We start from the raw sequence: 18,377 nt of genomic DNA on the forward strand, positions 1-18,377 counted from the left end.
CCCTAATGAATTAAAGTTATATTTAGATGCTTTAGAGAGTAGATTTGATTGGTACAAATTGTGGTTTAAAGACTGTGAAAGAGATCTGCTAGAGAATTGTGCAGATGGAATGGAAATGAATGTTTTAATTAATCAACATTACGAATTGGAAGAAAAACTGTCTTGTAAAAGTAAGGCTTTGAATAAATTAAAGGGTGTAAGCCAGGCAGTTGATCAACCTATTAATGCAAAGGGTGTGTTTGCCAAAACCTCCATAGTACGGTCTGGAGGAAATCAGACTAGGTCGGCAGGAATTAATTGTTCAATTGCAGACCAGTCAGCCAAACAGTTCTAAGGATATAACACATAATGACTCTGAAGTATCTGTCAAGCCTCAAAAGGGAAAAATAATCCCAGTGGTAATAATCATAGTTAAGAGTTAAATAGGCACATATCAAGTCAGGAATCAGTAATAGTGGTTCCTCACATCAAGGTAAGAGGAATAAGTACCTCAGTAAGTGTAACCCAGTTAATAAGAGGTCAGGCAAGGAAAAGAGAGACTGCCTCTTCTGCCAGGGTACTCATTTCACTAAAAATTGTAATGCCTGTAATTCATGGGATATTAAAGTGGAAAGAATGAAAGAACTTGACAGATTTATCAGATGTCTAGACAATCATAATGTAAAGGATTGTCATACCAAATTGAACAGTTGCTATCAATGCAACAAGGGAAAGCACCATACAGTTATGTGCAGGGTTGTATGTGATTCTTATAATAATGGTGACAATAATGATAATGTTAATAACCCTGACACTACAGTGACTGATGTAAAGGTTGCAGCTAATGGCAATAATGATGGCCTAGCTGAGGTAGCCTTGACGGTGTTGGATGTAAAAATTCAGGATAAAGGGCATAAATCCAAAACCATACGGCGTCACTCTCCTCAACACTGGTACGGGCCATGTAATATATGGCAGACTACCGCCTAGTAATAATGACTAGAGGAAGTAGTGAATACGGTCACGGTGTCTTACTCATGAAAGGTCAACCCAGTACAAGTATTCTTCTATCGAGAATGATGTTGAACCAGTCTAATTTGTGGGAGCTGGACAGCATAGGGATTAATGTAAATGAGGAAAGTCCAAATGATTCCTTTACTCAGGAACAATACCTGAAGGATGTTAAATGTGAATCTGGACATTACTGGGTGCGACTTCCGTGGAAGCTTGACCGTCCAGAATTACCTACTAATTATAGGATGGCGTATGGACAGTTAAAGGACCCAGCTCTGCGAACTGAGCAAGACACCAAAATTGTTGACCGCTTATAATGATATAATTAATAAGCAGTTAAATAATAAATTGTTCTTACTTCAGGCGACGATAAATGCACACCTTAAGTGCACAGGCGGTCCACTGAGCGAAGTAATTGGGTAAATAATCTTATGTGGACAATTTCCGGGTGTGACGTCAACTGAAGAGGAACTAATGAGGATATGTGAAGGGGTTAATGAAATAATGAAGAAATGTGCTGGGACTGACTTGGGATACTGAGAGACTTGTTATTGTTAAAGTCTCAAAATTCCAGTATGCCCAATAAATTAATCCAGGGAGCATAGGCTTATGCCCCTGAGAGAATGGAACACCAATTAGTCCATTTTGAGGGATCAATAAATATAGATGGCCATGGAGTTGGTGCCTGTATGCAGTAATGTGCTGGGGCTGACTTGGGATACTGAGAGACTTGTTATTGGTAAAGTCTCAAAATTCCAGTATGCCCAATAACTTAATCCAGGGAGCATAGGCTTATGCCCCTGAGAGAATGGAACACCAATTAGTCCATTTTGAGAGTTCAATAAATATGGGTGGCCAGTGAAGATGGGAAAATTGTACTCCACATTATGTAAGTCGTCTAGCAACGACCTCCGCCCGGCCGCAGTGTGGAAAATTTTTTGATTTTCCGAAACTATAGTGCCTAATAGGTGTTTAATGTGTCTATATGGGTCAAAAATGTATTTGAAAATAAGAGTAGAACCAAGAGTTCCCTTTGCGCATGCGCGGATGTGCGGGGGGGGAGGGCGCGTATTGTTTTGAATGGTGGTGAGGAAGCTGAGAAAACATGGAACCACGAAATTGACGTTCACGGTGGCCTAAGGATTAATATAGGCCTCATTTCATAATAAGAAGTGTCGTAATTGTTCCTGGTGGAGAGTGAGGGAACGGGATTTACGGGACCACAGTAATAGAGTGGTAAAAGTGTGATAAGAGAAGGAGCGGGTGACTGACGCGCCACAATGGACTGTGTCCTGGGGAAAATTACCCTTGGATTAATCATCACTCATCGGTCTCAGATCTTAATGGAGTGACCTCTAGTTTGTATAATAGTTATGAGACGTTAAATCGGCTTGTGAATTGTAATGTAATTAATGATAATAACGCTAAGTTAAGAGAATATGTGAAGTGAAATAAGTCGTTTGCTCCGAGTGAACACGCTAGACCTCGTTGTTAACGAGACGAGGAAAGGGAAACTCCTTGAGTCACGACGTCTAAAGCAGGACAAACCAGCGGATACCTCGTCCTGCTGGAATGAGAATCGTGTCGGTGTAGCAGGACATCGAAAATGAGATGGTGAATCAAGAAATGAGGAATATCAATCACCCACAGTTAAGTAACCCTTCTAGTTATAGCAACCTTAGACTGGCCAGTAGTGGTATGTTATAATTAGATAGGTTACGAGTGATCCAGCTACATCAAGTGACCACCAGAGAACATCTGGTAAGAAGTGGGATTATGTACAAATGTTTTCCTTGACGGATGTATCCATGTGTGTCCTACCCCCCCCCCCCCTTCATTCAGTTAAACTAATATAATCTATACAGTCCACAATTAATTAGTAGCACCGTACTTGTGGGTGCTACCCAATCCATACTGGTCTCGGATAGATATGGATAAGATTGTGAGGTCGAGGGGACCACTTGGTGCGACCAGGGGTGGTTAAGTTTTCTCACATGTCTACACGGGGTGACTACGGTAAACAATATGATTGTCTCCTCTTTAAGAAATCCATTGAATCCTCCACCTTCCCTACAGTTCTCAAAATAGCAAGGGTCACCCCGATCCACAAAGGAGGAGACCAAACAGAGTTGAATAACTATAGGCCAATATCCAATTTACACCCTCTCTCAAATATCTTCGAAAAATTAATTCATAAACGAATCTACTCCTACCTTATCTCCCAAAACATACTCAACCCCTGCCAATTTGGATTCAGGCCTAATAAAAATACTGATGCTATTATACACATGCTAGAACATATATACACTGCAATAGAGAAAAAAGAAGTCCCACTGGGGATCTTCATTGACTTACGTAAAGCTTTTGATACAGTTGACCATGACTTGCTCCACGTAAAATTGTCACACTATGGTATAAGAGGGCACTCCCTCAACTACCTCAAGTCATACCTCAGCAACAGAAGCCAATATGTGTACGCAAATGGGGCAAACTCTTCTGCACAACCAATTACAGTTGGTGTCCCACAGGGAAGTGTCCTTGGCCCTCTTCTCTTTCTCCTATACATAAATGACCTACCAAATGCTTCGCAATTACTCAAACCCACACTATTTGCAGATGACACTACATACGTCTTCTCTCACCCGAGCCATGTCACGCTAGCCAAAACTGTAAACACCGAATTACAGAAAATATCTACCTGGATGAGGACTAACAAACTTACACTAAACATTGACAAAACCTACTTCATTCAGCTTGGTAACAGAGCTACAGATGTCCCTCTTAACATAATGATAAACGGATCACCTATCACAAAGCTAACAGAGGGAAAATTCTTAGGAATCCACCTTGATAATAGACTCAAATTTCATACACATACAACAAATTTCTAAGAAAATTTCCAAGACTGTAGGCATACTATCGAAGATACGGTACTATGTTCCACAGTCAGCCCTCCTGGCCCTTTATCACTCTCTTATTTACCCCTATCTCACCTATGGAATTTGTGCATGGGGCTCAACAACAAGTAACCATCTCAGACCACTAATTACCCAACAAAAGGCTGCAGTTAGAATGATAACAAATTCTCACTACAGGCAGCACACTCCACCAATATTCAATACACTAAACCTACTCACCATACAAAACATCCATACTTATTACTGCACCTATTACATACATAGAACACTTAACTCTGATATTAACCCTCCCCTCAAACATCTCCTTGCCAACCTCAACAGAACACATGACCATAACACAAGGCACAGATCACTCTTTGATGTTCCTCGTGTCCATCTCACACTATGCAAAAACTCAATGCACATAAAAGGCCCTAAAATCTGGAATTCATTACCTGTAAATATAAAAGAAACACTACCTGTTTATAAATTCAAGTCTCTTCTCAAAGATCACTTACTCACCCAAAACCAAATAAATACTGAATAACTGAACCTTATAAATTGTATATCTTAAATGTTTCTCACAATTTTATCACATAAATGTTAAACCTAAAACCCAATCTAACTTTATTATTTTTTAAATACACTACCTAACAGAATACTCCATTCTACTGAATGTACAACAATGCATGCAACCATATGACCTGTCTTTGTAATACTCACTTGTGCTTTATAGTAATCTGTTTACATTAATGTTTTATCACTGATTTCATCATTGCTTAGTTAATCTTAAGTTAATTTTAAGCCAGCCCGTAATGCTATGCATAGTATAAGTGGCTTTGGCATGCTGCTCTTATCTGTATTTTTTTGTACCTCTGTATGTGTGCTCAAATTGTTAATAAACAAAATAATAAATAAAATAAATAAAATACCGTGTCACACACAAAAAAGATATTGGTCATCAGAGATGCTGTCTAGATATTCTCAGAGGTATGATATATAATGAACATGCTATTGAGGTTCACTGTATGCCAAAGGTTGTGGTTGCTGGAAGCAGAGGGACTGGGATTCCACACAAACATAGTACTTTTGTAGTTCTCTTTCCTTGCCATTACCTACTGCCCTTTTGATTCTTTTAGCTCCTGCATTATAAATTAAATTATTTCCACATCACCATTACTGTACTCTGTTACCTTACAGCTCTGTATTCTTTGGCTTCATATATGATTATGTCTGTCTGTTTCTTTAATAGTTTGCAGGCCGCTGAGATTAAGATAAGATAAGAGATAAGATAGGATTTCGTTCGGATTTTTAACCCCGGAGGGTTAGCCACCCAGGATAACCCAAGAAAGTCAGTGCGTCATCGAGGACTGTCTAACTTATTTCCATTGGGGTCCTTAATCTTGTCCCCCAGGATGCGACCCACACCAGTCGACTAACACCCAGGTACCTATTTGCTGCTAGGTGAACAGGACAACAGGTGTAAGGAAACGTGTCGAAATGTTTCCACCCACCGGGAATCGAACCCGGGCCCTCCGTGTGTGAAGCGGGAGCTTTAGCCACCAGGCCACCCATTCTTTCATGTGAATGCCGTACTTCCATAAATGAGGCAGAGAAAACTTTTTTCTCATAAAGTACATTTATTATCAACATTTTTATGAAATGTATTTTACCTGAAAAAAGTCTTTCCTGCCACCTTCATGTATTAGATTGGAAGACTATACTGTACTTTCATGATGCAAGTAGAAATATTAACGCTGAAAAAAAAGTGCCATGAATGCACAATAAATGAGAAAAAGGTGCCTTTGTGTAGAAAAAGATTAAAAGCCACTTTTATAAGGTGACAGGTAACCCAGTTAAAATGCTTATAGTATTTCATGTACAGTTGGATTATCTGATTTCCAATCTAGTTATCTTATTTCAAATCTGTTTACCATAATTAGCCAAATCACCTTACGATCTCTTAAGTCTGGATTCTGTTTGCAGAGATATTCATCCATGGATTATTCAATTATTCTTGTTGTTGGTCACCAGCATCAATGCAAAAAAAAAAAAAAAAAAAAAAAGTGACAAGGTTAACCTGGTCGGATTTTGTCTAGAGATTTATACATGTATTTGCAATTGAAATCCCTGTTTTGCCTTGACCCATTTTTTTTGTCATCCATCTTCATCACTGGAAAAATGGTAATTTTTAAGTGAGTTAATGTGGTCATATTGCTTCTGCTATCTGAAAGCTTACTGAATTTATCAACTGAGCTTCCTCATTGATTTTCAATGCCTGTTTTTAATATAATAATAACAATAATAATCCAACCAGTGAACTCTGTCTTCAGTGCTTTGAAATCCGTGATCAAAAGTTACAGTAGAGCTTTTACTTAACCAATTCTAATGAAATGCTATCATACTGGACACTAATATCACAGGAAAATGAAATAGTGTATTTAGTGTGCATTTTATTATTAATCAATAGAAATGAGTATAATTTTATTTTCATATAAATAACATAATCAAATAGGATATTAAAGCTATAAACATAAATTCATTCCATCACATCTCATTCATAGTTCTTTAGGAATGTGTATTTGTTGTGTATAGTTTACTTTTTTATTTTGAATGTTTGTGTATGGATGTAACTGTGTACAAGTGTAAGATAGAATTAATATAATGAGATTACATGACTAAAATTATACCAGCTTTGTGGGTTACAATTATTTATCAAGTGCTTTCTCTTCATGTTCCACAAATGTCCCCAAAATCACAGGAAAAATTGCAAACACCTATTAGTCCTCTAACTATAAGAAATTGCATTTACTGTGCAGTATTTTTTTGAATGCTATAATGAACAGTTATATGCTAGTCTGATCAGAGCTGCACAAGGGATTTTTTATAAATGGTTTCATATACACAGTGCTTGAATTTATCACATTAACATAAACTGTGATAGCAATGAATTGGTAGATCTCCTCAAAATTTGTATTCTGGTGTTACATCAGTGGAACAACTGAAGGGTAGACTCCTCAATACCAACTGACTAATAGACTTTGTTATACAACTAAGTAATGTTTAATGTAGTGTTATGATCAGTCATTTAGATGACACACATATAAGTGCTGCAGCAAATAGATGGAGTAATTATTCATTCCATATCAATTTTATCCTGTTCAGAATCTTCACTTTTTTTCCAGACATTCTAAATCAGAGAGTAATGACCGTAAAGCCCTATAAAGCATTAGCTCTTCATCATTGTGTATAAATGGTTTAGAAAACCGACAGGTTGATAAATGAGACACTTGTGCAACAATTGGGAATCTTTATTCTGGAAATGTTTTGCCACACAGTGGCTTCTTCAGTCCAGTGCAGAGAAAGGTGGAAGATGAGGAGGAGTTTCCAGTAATAAGACTGAACACAACTCCAGGCTGAGGGACTGATTACCTGAAACTCTTCCTCATCTTCCACATTTCTCTGCATTGGACTGAAGAAGCCACTGCATGGCAAAACATTTCCAGAATAAAGATTCCCAATTGTTGCACAAGTGTCTCTTGATCATTGCACTAGAGAAACAAAACTAGTTGGAACAGCCTAGAAAAGCCAAGCTGATAAGGAAAGTTCTTGTGTGTATCAATGAAACAGTTATACATAGTATAGAAGATCTACATCATTACAGTCTGTTGACAGTGGGGCAATCATGTTGAATCATTTCAACTATAAACAGTCAAAACACTGTGTGAAGTGACAATGTGGCAGTGTGGGTTCAATAAAGACAAATTATCTCTGAATTGGATTCAAAGAGTAATAAAATAAAAATGGTCACTGATATTGTTATCATAAACAATTAAACAAGTTACAATATTTGTTTGTCACATAAACCCAATGAACTTTTGAAGACCATTGGATACAGTCTAAATAGTATTTAAATTCTTACATACATTTTTTCTTGAATAATTATTTTATTGTTCAGCTTGTCTCCTTGTTTGACATGATATTCCTTCACAGTATTGCAATCTTTAATTTTATTCTACTTGATATAGACTATCATCATAGGCTACAGCTTTTTTTGTAAATGTTTGCAGAGGTGAGCTATTATGATAGGTACTGTACATATATCTGTAGTACTGGTATGTGGATTTCTCTTTTTGTACGTAGTTATTAGTTATATTTACCACTTCAGAGATATAGACAGATTGCTTCAAGTAAATATTAACTTAAAAAATAAATTCATCTTAATGATAAACTCCATTATTAGCTGAGGATATTCATAACTCACCATCAAAGCCTCAGGAAACATTCCTACCTTTATAAAGGACACAAATCCCTTAATGGTTCAGGTAAAGTCTCACTCACCACATGATGCTACTGTTTATGCATTAATCATTGCTGAATGATCCATACAGGCTGAGTTATTTGTGAAAATAATAAGCATAAATCAATAATGTATTTCATTTACTGTAGCCAACTGGCTTCCAAACTATGATTTTAATGTTACTGTAATGCAGTTATCACTTAAATCTGATAATAGCTATTTTTATAAGATGTTAAAAAATTTACATATTCATAATAATCCTAACATGTTATAATTTTAAGTAGCTTATGACTTCTATATTCTTCACAAATATACTAGGCAGCCATTAAATATGCATTTCTAAGAAGTCTAATTTCATGTGTTGATTGGAAGAATGAATATCACTTTCCCAACGACTGATCACATGACCCATATCGAAGTACTCTAGAGTGTAAATCCTTGTCAGCTTCTTGTTTACAAAAGTGATAAATGGGATCTTTTTGTTACTCCTACCATATTTTCTTCAGAATATACTGAAGACTAACTTCAGTCTAATCTTATCACAGCATATGTTCACAATAATTGTATATATTTGCTGATGAGGATATTCCTTGCTTGAATTTATATATATAAAAAAAAACACACCTGTTGGTAAAGGGCTCTTGATCCAAGGAATTAAAGCTACTCTCCCTTTCTTTGAATCAAACTTATCTCCCATTCAACAGACACTGTATAACCCTAAGGGTTTAGTGCTTCCCAGTGCTTATAATAATACATATAGAAATTAAACAATTTGATAACTGTATGAAATAAATAAATTCTACACAAAACCTGTAATACAGAGTGCACACAGTTCCATCTCTTGGGTGATTTAGAAGGTACACTATCACGACCCTTAAGAATTAAAACTTTGAACAGGTAGACAAGAGACTGGTACTTGATACTAGCATGCTTGTAAATGAGCCACATGTGTAATATGAGGACATTTGAAAAGAGAAGTTTTGCTCAATGGAGCTTATATCAATCCAAGCTTGAGAGCAAAATGTCTCCTCAATGAAAATGCTGGTACAGTGGACCCTCGCTTTACGATCAGCTCTCAATGTGACTAATTATGTAAGTGTATTTATGTAAGTGCGTTTGTACGTGTATGTTTGGGGGTCTGAAATTGACTAATCTAATTCACAATATACCTTATGGGAACAAATTCGTTCAGTACTGGCACCTGAACATACTTCAAGAATGAAATAATATCGTAAACCGGGGGTCCACTGTATTATTGTGTCTTATTTACATGCAAACTGATAAAACAGTATTAATGTTGAATTAATCACAACATATTGAATACCAAAAGCTGAAAGAGGTAGTGTGTCACAAAAAGACATGAAAATGAGGGAAAATAACTAAAATACCAATTACTTTATGTGAAAAAATTAAATATTGTTATCTGACAAATAAATAACAGTAAAGAAAAAATCAGAGTGTGAAGTACTGGTAATGTAATTTAGTACAGAATATCACATTGTTCATAAAAACCAGCGTTGTAAGACCCTCGTGGGTTTAGCGCTTAGTTATGATTATAATAATAATAATGTTCATAAAAACGCATTACAGAATATGCACTCTTAAGAGAAGGAACATATAGAGTACTGTACTAAGGAGGGGACAGTACATGTAAGCCAGCAGGGATTAGATCAAGCCATTGCATCACAAGTAACGGAAACATTTAATACCAACTCATATACAAGAACTCTCTTCGGAGGATGGGGGTTCCCTGGTGCAGGTGCAAGGCTCTTGGTCCATAGAATAGGAAGTATCCTCCCTTTCCTTGGATCAGACCTGACTGCATCCTAATCCATGATGGTGTATGACCCATATTGGTTTAACACTTCCCCATGAATATAATAACACATACAAGAACTAATGTTCCTGTTAACCACATTGTGAGAGTAGATGTTGTAATAACTTCTAGTTTTCTCTCATCAGTAATTGCTCCAAAATTTACAAATCTGTAAATGAATATCAACAAAAATTACTAAACATATTATAGTACAGTTCATATTAAAATAATGCCATTCAAAAAAATTACATTAATGTAAGAAGCCAATCTACAGTACACTTGTGAAATCAGAAATGAATAGAAAGCTCATTTTATTTTTTTTTCTTAAAAAATACAGGACAATAAATATCAAGAATATCATGAATCATATCAGTACAGTACACCAATTATTTCTTAAAAAAGTAGGCACAATAGTAACACGGGCCAAGTCCTGTAGAATATGGTTGTTCATTATGAGCAAAGTATTTGGTCCACTGAATAGCAGATATGATATGGGGATATACTACTGGCACAAGTATACAAGTTATGGGTATTGTACAGTTTAAGTGTTATTCAGAGTAGCCCTTAGTACCTGGTGATTTTATGAATATACATTCCTACATGAAAGTTGCCTATTATTTAAGCACCAATATGCAAGGAACAGAATGTCTACAGCATCTAGAAACAGATCTTCAAATTATATCATGTCCTAGCAATATACTGTACGAAAGATGGGGAACATACAACAATGATGCCTGGTAGGTATGTCGCTGTTGACACTGAGGAATACCAACGTATGCTTTTAATGACTAATATACAACAGTTTATTTTGTCCAGAAAATTACTAGCATTAAAAAAAAAAAGCTACAGAATAAGCAAGTACATATCTGATTCAAAAACAAAAGTTTCTTTCTGAATTTTATACCTTAATTTGTGTTTGACCTATGTTATAGGAGGGATATTGAAGGCAAGCAGTGGCTGATTCAGATGTAATGCACTGACAGAATAGTACAGTTGATTCATCCTCCCTACATTAACATTATAGATTGTAAACTAGTTATGATGTAGAAACCATTTCACTATAAAAAACACTATAAAAATAGGAAAAAATACAAATATTGTACAGGGTTGTCAGTAGTTGTGTTATTAAGCAAGAGAAAAAATTTGTTTAGACAAATTTACTAATGAACACCTCAAATTCCCTAATTGTGCTTGTGAGGGGCTCTTGATGCACGGACTTGAAGCTATCCTTCCCTGATTACTTCTCATTTCTCTGGTGCTGTATTAGCCTTACAAGCTTAGTGCTTACCCATGATCATAATAATAAAGTACATGTCAAATAGAGTGCTGTCCTTAGTACAACTGCCATCATAATCTTGAGAGATGTTAGGCATACTGCTATGGTATTCTTGTATCTTTCAAATTATCCTTTCAGCATTGTAAAAGTGAGCACTAAGCACAAACTTTATTTCACCACTGGAATTTTAAGTACACTGGATACTAGTATTGTTGTGTAGGAAACTTGCAAATATAGTTTCACATAGTACTGGAGACTGCCAGTACCAGAATTGCAAAGAAATTTGGTCTTTAAAGGCAAATAGTATCACACACATATACAGTATTAAAAATAAGTTTTAAACATGCCAACAGAAAACACATGTGTAATGTAATTTTTATATTCACAATTTCTTTGTCAATATTTAATTTGGAATTACGGGTACTGTATTATACAAAAAATCAAAGAAAAGGTGGAAAAATTTCTAGCAATATAGGCCTAATATGCTTCGATGTTAAATACAAAGTACTGTACTGTACATATATTGCAGTAAAGCTTTTTGTGGTGCTTGGATTTTGTATAGACTGCCCTTATGGTAATCTAATATGTAATAATTACCAGGAAATAATTATTAAAAATCTATGCATTAGGTATTTCCACTTTCCACAAAAATGGCACATACATTCAGTCCATACCTCATGGGGATTTGATATCATTAAGTCTTCAGTTTGCCCAACCCAGTCAAATTTCTGGATATATACATATTTCATTTTGAAACAAATCCTTTAATTTATATATATTCCATAATGTGTCATTGCTATTTTTGCTTCTATTTTTGTCAATTAATGATACAATAGAATTAATGATGCATATTTGTTCAACAGCAGGCATCAGTGACAAAGAAAATGGCACATATTAGGAATATATACTTTACATTCAGTTTACAGTACTTCCACACACATATGAAGTTATGATGTCACAAACTAGAGGTGGTGGCATTGTAACACACACACATTGATAATGTATGAACACAGCTGACTTAAACACCACATGAATCATATGATGTGATGAAGTGATACAACTTGGTGGTAATGTCACACGTTGACAACAGAGTCTCGTTTACCAGGCTCAAGGCAGAGTGCTGCAGCAGGGTCCTTGCCAGATTCCTTTAATTTTTCTTGCATTTGACTCAACATCTCCTGCATACGCCGGATCTAGAGAGAGGCAGACATAAAATGATATTACACCTTGCCATTCATTATAAGTGCAACAAATTATTCATTGGAATACAACACAGCAGTCAGCTGTACAGCTGTACTCTCTTAAGATTAGATGAAATATATGATTTGGTCAGCTTGACTACTGAATTCAAGTAAGCAGACCATGCCTACATAAATTACAAAAATGTAAATAATTTAAATATAGCAATGAAAATCATCTAAGAAATAAAAAAGTTTATTCACTTAATCTTTAGCATTTTTAGTCACCATAATTAGTCACCACTATAAACTAAGAGATACATGACACTCTTCATGAATAGGGCTGATCTTTTAGAGATTTAAAATACCAAAAATCTGCAATAACATCTTCAAGCTTTGCAAATTGCTTGCAAGGTAGGCAACATGAAATTCATTGCCAAGAAAGTAATATACTTAGGGCTAGTCTCCCTATCAAAGCAAACATTTCTGTAGTTAAAGAATACCTTAACCTGCACAGTTCAGTGCATACGAGGATGTTAAAAATAGAATAGATAAAAAAAAGACCTTAAACACAAATATTCTTCATTTAGAAAGTGATAAGCAGTACATAATTAACTCTTTGAGGGTTTTGGTCGTACTAGTACGTCTTACGCGTAGGGGTTTTTGACGTACTAGTACTCATAAATTCTAGCGGCCTCAAATCTAGTGGGCGAAAGCTGGTAGGCCTTCATATGAAAGAATGGGTCTATGTGGTCAGTGTGCACAGTCTAAAAAAAATCCTGCAGCACACAGTGCATAATGAGAAAAAAAAAACTTTGACCATTTTTTTGGAATAAATCAGCGACTTTGCAGTGTATTTTCGTATGGTATTTATTGTTGTATTCTAGTTTTCTTGGTCTCATTTTATAGAATGGAAGACATATTACAGAAATTGAGATGATTTTGACTGGTTTTACAATGAAAGGTGCCTTGAAATTGAGCTCAAAGTAGCAGAAATGTTCGATTTTTACCAAACTTCAAAAGTAAACAAATCGTGCCAAGCGTGCAATACACGTCAACTGGTGAGTCTAATATTCTTTCACAAGTGCACCAATAATATTTATACCATTTTTTACACTAGTGCAGTAGTCTGCATAACAGTAAATCTTATATTTTTTGTGAGAATAAAAATTCAAAGTGGAAAGCAAACGAATATAAGAGGGGCCTTGAGACGTGACTAATGACTAGAGGAAATGTCATTTTAGTGCCAGGAATGTCTTTCTTGTTTATTCTGGACCCTATTTGGAAATTGGCATCTTTTGAAATTTGTGTGAAATTGGCAAAATTGCTAAATTCTGACCACTGTACTGGATAGTTGAATTTCATAAATGGGTGGTTTCTTGCACCCATTCGATAGAAAAAATGGAGTTCTAGCAAAATATTCATGTTTTTTGTCGACTAGTAAAGTGAAATTGGCCGAAAATGGGGCTCAAATTGGGCAAAATCGCCGATGCGTAAACATCGCCGAGACTGCTAATTTTGCGAGAGCATAATTCCGTAAGTTTTCTATCAAATTTCAAACTTTTGGTGTCTTTATGATCGGGAAAAGATTCTCTATCTTTTCATAAGAGAAAATAATTTTTTTTTTTTTTCTAAATTTGGCCGACCCTGAGAACGAGTTTCGGAGAGGGCCTGTCGACCCTCAAAGGGTTAAGAGAACACTCTCATAAAGTATTATAAACACAATATTAAAAGATGAAAGATACAATTATCTACCTCCTCATCTTTCTGTTGAAGTAGTTTATCTGCATCTCCAACTTGGTCAAAGTTTGCAGCACTCTCTCTTTTCAGCTTATTCCTCTCCTTCATTGCTACCTGCTGGAAGGACATTCAGCTAATAAGAAGAGCATAACAAATAATGCATAGATACAATGATGCATTAATGAGAGGAAGTGAAGGCATAGAGGAAGAGAAAGAAAGAGACTGCTATGAAAGACAAAGTTAAATAAAGCCAAGTGCAAGAATAGCCACTGCTTCTTGCAGATGTATAAATATTAGAGTAAGGAGATGAAGTCAAGTTTGTGAAGCCTGAAATAGATTAAGATGCTTAAGTCCAAGTCTGACAGAAATACTGTCGTAAGTTTCCATCCCCTAAGTGTGGGTTTTTGTGTATTCTTCAAGAGGCCTAACTTTATACAAAAAGAAGGGGGCAGGGCTTATGGGATGTAGAGATACCTTTTTCAGATCATGCAAGGACTGACACACACCTAATCGATCTAATTATGTTGCTCAAAGTGACTATTGAGTGGCATCTACAGTTGTTCGGATAATTTTCCCCACTGTTAAGGCCAGACTGATTGGCTGGAAATTAAAAGTTAAGGACCTATCTACTGGCTTAGCAATATATTTTGTATTACATTGGCTATCTTTCACATATCTGATACTAATATTCATTTGTGTTAATTTATTAAACAGACCAGGTAATAGTTTCATGATTTCTTCATTACATTATTTAGGAACTCTTTAAAACAGTTTATTATGTTTTAGTGAATTGTTTGCATTTAATCAGTCCACTTCTTTGAAAACTGCCACTAGTTACTGTGAGTTTTAATACAGTAAGTTATTTTCATCATGTCTTGCATAATTACAGTTTTAGGCCTGTTATGTGTATCCTATGTAAAAGCAGACTATACTGTTAAAATGGAACACATTTCCTTGTCATTGTACGTTATCTGACCTGACTTACAGTATGTTTAACACTGCATTTAACAGTGAATAAGACTAAAAGTAATAATAAAATGACGGGAAAGAAGTTGCAGAGATGATGTACGGTTATAAATGAGAAATGCAAGTGTGAAGCATAAAAGAGCTTGTTGAAAAAAAAAAAGTGACAAAAAGAGTAAAGTTGTAGAGATTTCAAGGACAAATCATAAACACAATAATGTACATGACGGATAATAATATATTAAGGAATACTTAAATAAAAGGAGAGTAGGGAATAAAATAAGAGAAGATATATTAAAAGGAGAAGAATGTTGGGAAGAGAGTTAAAAAAAAAAAGGAAGTGTAGAAAATAGAGTAAAAACAAAAATAGAAAGACCTCTAGAAATGAGTGACAAACAAATGAAAATCTTTCCATATAGGAAGGCAGTCATAGTATATCTTTCCACATTCAACTAATAGGAAGCACATCACAGGAAACAAAATTTGTGTATTGCAGTGATACTTCCATTGATTATGCGGGTGCAATTTTTAATAGAATTTGCACTTAATTACTGAAATTTTTAGTTTCACCTAGTATTTTGTGTGGAATATAAGGTGCTACAGAATAGAGGTTTATCCAACAAACATTAAATTTTGATACTATACACTGAAAACATTATCCAAATAATAATTTCTATATTATATAAGTTTTATTAAGAATAGTCAATTATTGCACTACTTTAAAAAATGTTTTATATATATTTTAATGTCTGTATTACCACATACTAATACATACAGTACATAGACAACGCTTTAAATTAACATCCAGATTATATAAATAACAGATTTTGCGAAGTGTTACCTGCATTTGTGAAATGCATTGTGCTCGGAAATTTTCATAGTGTACATCCTGTGTTACCTCCTTCATATCTTGCATATGTGTAGATATCAGCATTGTGCGCAGCTTCACGAAGTCACAGTGAGCAGAATTTTCAACTAAAAGATCAATAGTCATATAATAATAGAGTATAGTGATTTAATTTCAGATTGAAAATGTGTTACGTATCAGTCCCTACAGAAATTACAAGGAAATAATTTGCCAAAATGTAATTGAAAGATTATATTTTTATCCCCTAGAGAAGCAATTATTTGTTAGATATTACATGCAGTGATTCATTTGTGGTAATTAATCACAAACCTTCCACAATACCCCAGGGGTACTGCCGTCCTCTCATCTTTTTTCCCGCCACCTCAATTACACAATTAGACCCAATAACCGCAAAAGGAATTGATGCCTTTAGCTCCCGATCTTGTTGTTTAAAGTCCTCATCCTCATCTGAATCACACTCAGGAAACTGATATATCTGAAAAAAAAAAAAATTAATGAAAGAACACAGGCAGTTAAAACCACATAATATGTAAAATATTCTAGATTATTATTTGATTATTTGAGTCTTTGGGCATTCTTATAAGGATAAAAATGAAACACAACAAATCAAAGAATACTGTATAATAACTAAGTAAACTCTAGGAGAGCTTTGAATTAACACATCCAGAAAGATCCTGAGTCCTTTTATGCATAAGCAAATGTGCTGTTATGTGAGTGTGAAGCATGGGTTTTAAATGTTGCAGCAAGAAGGAGGGAAGGCAATACAGATGTCAGGTTTGAGGACAGTGTTTGGTGTGAATATTATGCAGAGAATTTGAAGCTTGGAGATTAGGAGATGGTGTGGGATTACCGAAGGTTTTATTCAAAGGGCGCAGGAGGGGTTGTTAAGGAGGTTTGGACAGATAGTAAGGCTGGGGCAAAATAGGATAACTAGAGGGAATATAAATCTAGGGAAGAGGTGTAGGAGTTATCCGAAGATAGGTTGGAGGGAGGGGGTAAGGCAGGCTTTTGAGTGGCAGGGGCTTAAACATCCAACTGCCTTGTGTGACCGTTTTATATAAGAGTGAGTGGAGGCAAGTGGTTTTTATGTTTTGCCATGTTGTTAGAGTGTGAGCAAAGTAACATTTATGAAGGGATTCAGGTTAGCTGCAGTTCAAAAGGTTATCTGAACCATGATGTCGACGCACTTTTGGCAGGATAGTGATTAAATGAATAATGAAAGGTTTTTTTTTTCAGTTCACTTTACCTTGATGAGAGGCAACCAATGTGTTAAAAAATAAAATAAAGAAAGGGCATATACACCGAGAGGGTTATGCATTTTTTTAACACTGGGCATCTACCAAAGTAGGGTGACTCATAAAAAGGTAACACATTCACCATCATTCATTCAGTAGCTGCCTAGCCAAGTCTGCAGATATCACAATTCAAATGCAACATCTCTACTTCTCTTTCAGAGTGCAGGCACTGCACTTTCAATCTCCAGGATAAAAAAGTGATTAACCAGTTTCTCTGAATCCCTTCATAAGTGTTACCATGCTCACACTCCAACAGCACCTCAAGGCATAAAATCCATGTGTCTCCAATGTGATCTAACACTTTCACACAGGCCTACTGGATGCTAAAACCCCTAAAACTTAAAACTTCCTTTACCCCCCTACCTCAAACCCATCTGCAATCTTGGTCATCCTATTGCTGCATCCTTTCCAAATGTTCCAACCAGCTCAACGACCCTTCCTCAATGCTCCTAAGTATATACCTACAGTAACCCTCTCACCATTTCCAATTTCTACGAATTGATTTTTTTCTGCATAATATTCTCACCACAATTTTTTCTCAAATAAATGTAGTTGATAGTCTTTAAACCTAATAAACCAACCAATAATAAGTACAATGAAGATGTAAAGCTTCTAGAAAGAATACTGAAGACATTTGATGCAGTATTTCAAAATCATTTAAGTGATATGCCTATTACAAGTGAAACAGTCGCATGGAATACTGAAAATTTTAATTATTCAACAGTGTGAGATGTCAGCAGCTCATGCATTGTATAACTTATGAGTAACCATCAGGATCCTCCACAAGGAAATCATTGAAGATAATATGCACTACCTACATGAAGCCAGCACTACCTACATGAAGCCAATACTGGAATATGTAGCAGCAGCATGGTATCAATATCTCTTCCAACAGAAAATAGCTCAAGTTCCAAAGATTTGCCTTCAGGCTTGTTTCTGAGATTACAGGAACCTCACAACAACAGGGGGTATGAAGGAATAGGGAAGATGAGGTCACAATGTTCATGGTGTTTACAAAGTGAATGTGGATAGGCTGTCTGAAAGGAAGGTG

At 35.6% G+C, this 18,377-nt stretch overlaps 1 protein-coding gene across 4 annotated transcripts in view; it reads right to left on the reverse strand.

Moving 5' to 3' along the window:
- Positions 1 to 6,330: 6,330 nt before the first annotated feature.
- Positions 6,331 to 18,377, reverse strand: part of Septin4 (septin 4) — a 150,450-nt gene continuing 138,403 nt past the window's right edge. For 3 of the 4 annotated variants that reach the window (XM_070082292.1, XM_070082289.1, XM_070082291.1), the window contains exons 6-9: positions 16,341 to 16,506; positions 16,005 to 16,138; positions 14,216 to 14,317; positions 6,331 to 12,475 (exon numbers count right to left, since the gene is read on the reverse strand). In XM_070082292.1, coding sequence (XP_069938393.1) covers positions 12,356 to 12,475; positions 14,216 to 14,317; positions 16,005 to 16,138; positions 16,341 to 16,506 — 522 coding nt within the window. In that variant the 3' untranslated portion in view covers positions 6,331 to 12,355. The remainder of the gene's footprint in view (positions 12,476 to 14,215; positions 14,318 to 16,004; positions 16,139 to 16,340; positions 16,507 to 18,377) is intronic. The other variant, XM_070082290.1, reaches the window with a different exon arrangement.

This window comes from Cherax quadricarinatus, chromosome 7 (assembly GCF_038502225.1).
Source record: "Cherax quadricarinatus isolate ZL_2023a chromosome 7, ASM3850222v1, whole genome shotgun sequence".
Taxonomy (NCBI): domain Eukaryota; kingdom Metazoa; phylum Arthropoda; class Malacostraca; order Decapoda; family Parastacidae; genus Cherax; species Cherax quadricarinatus.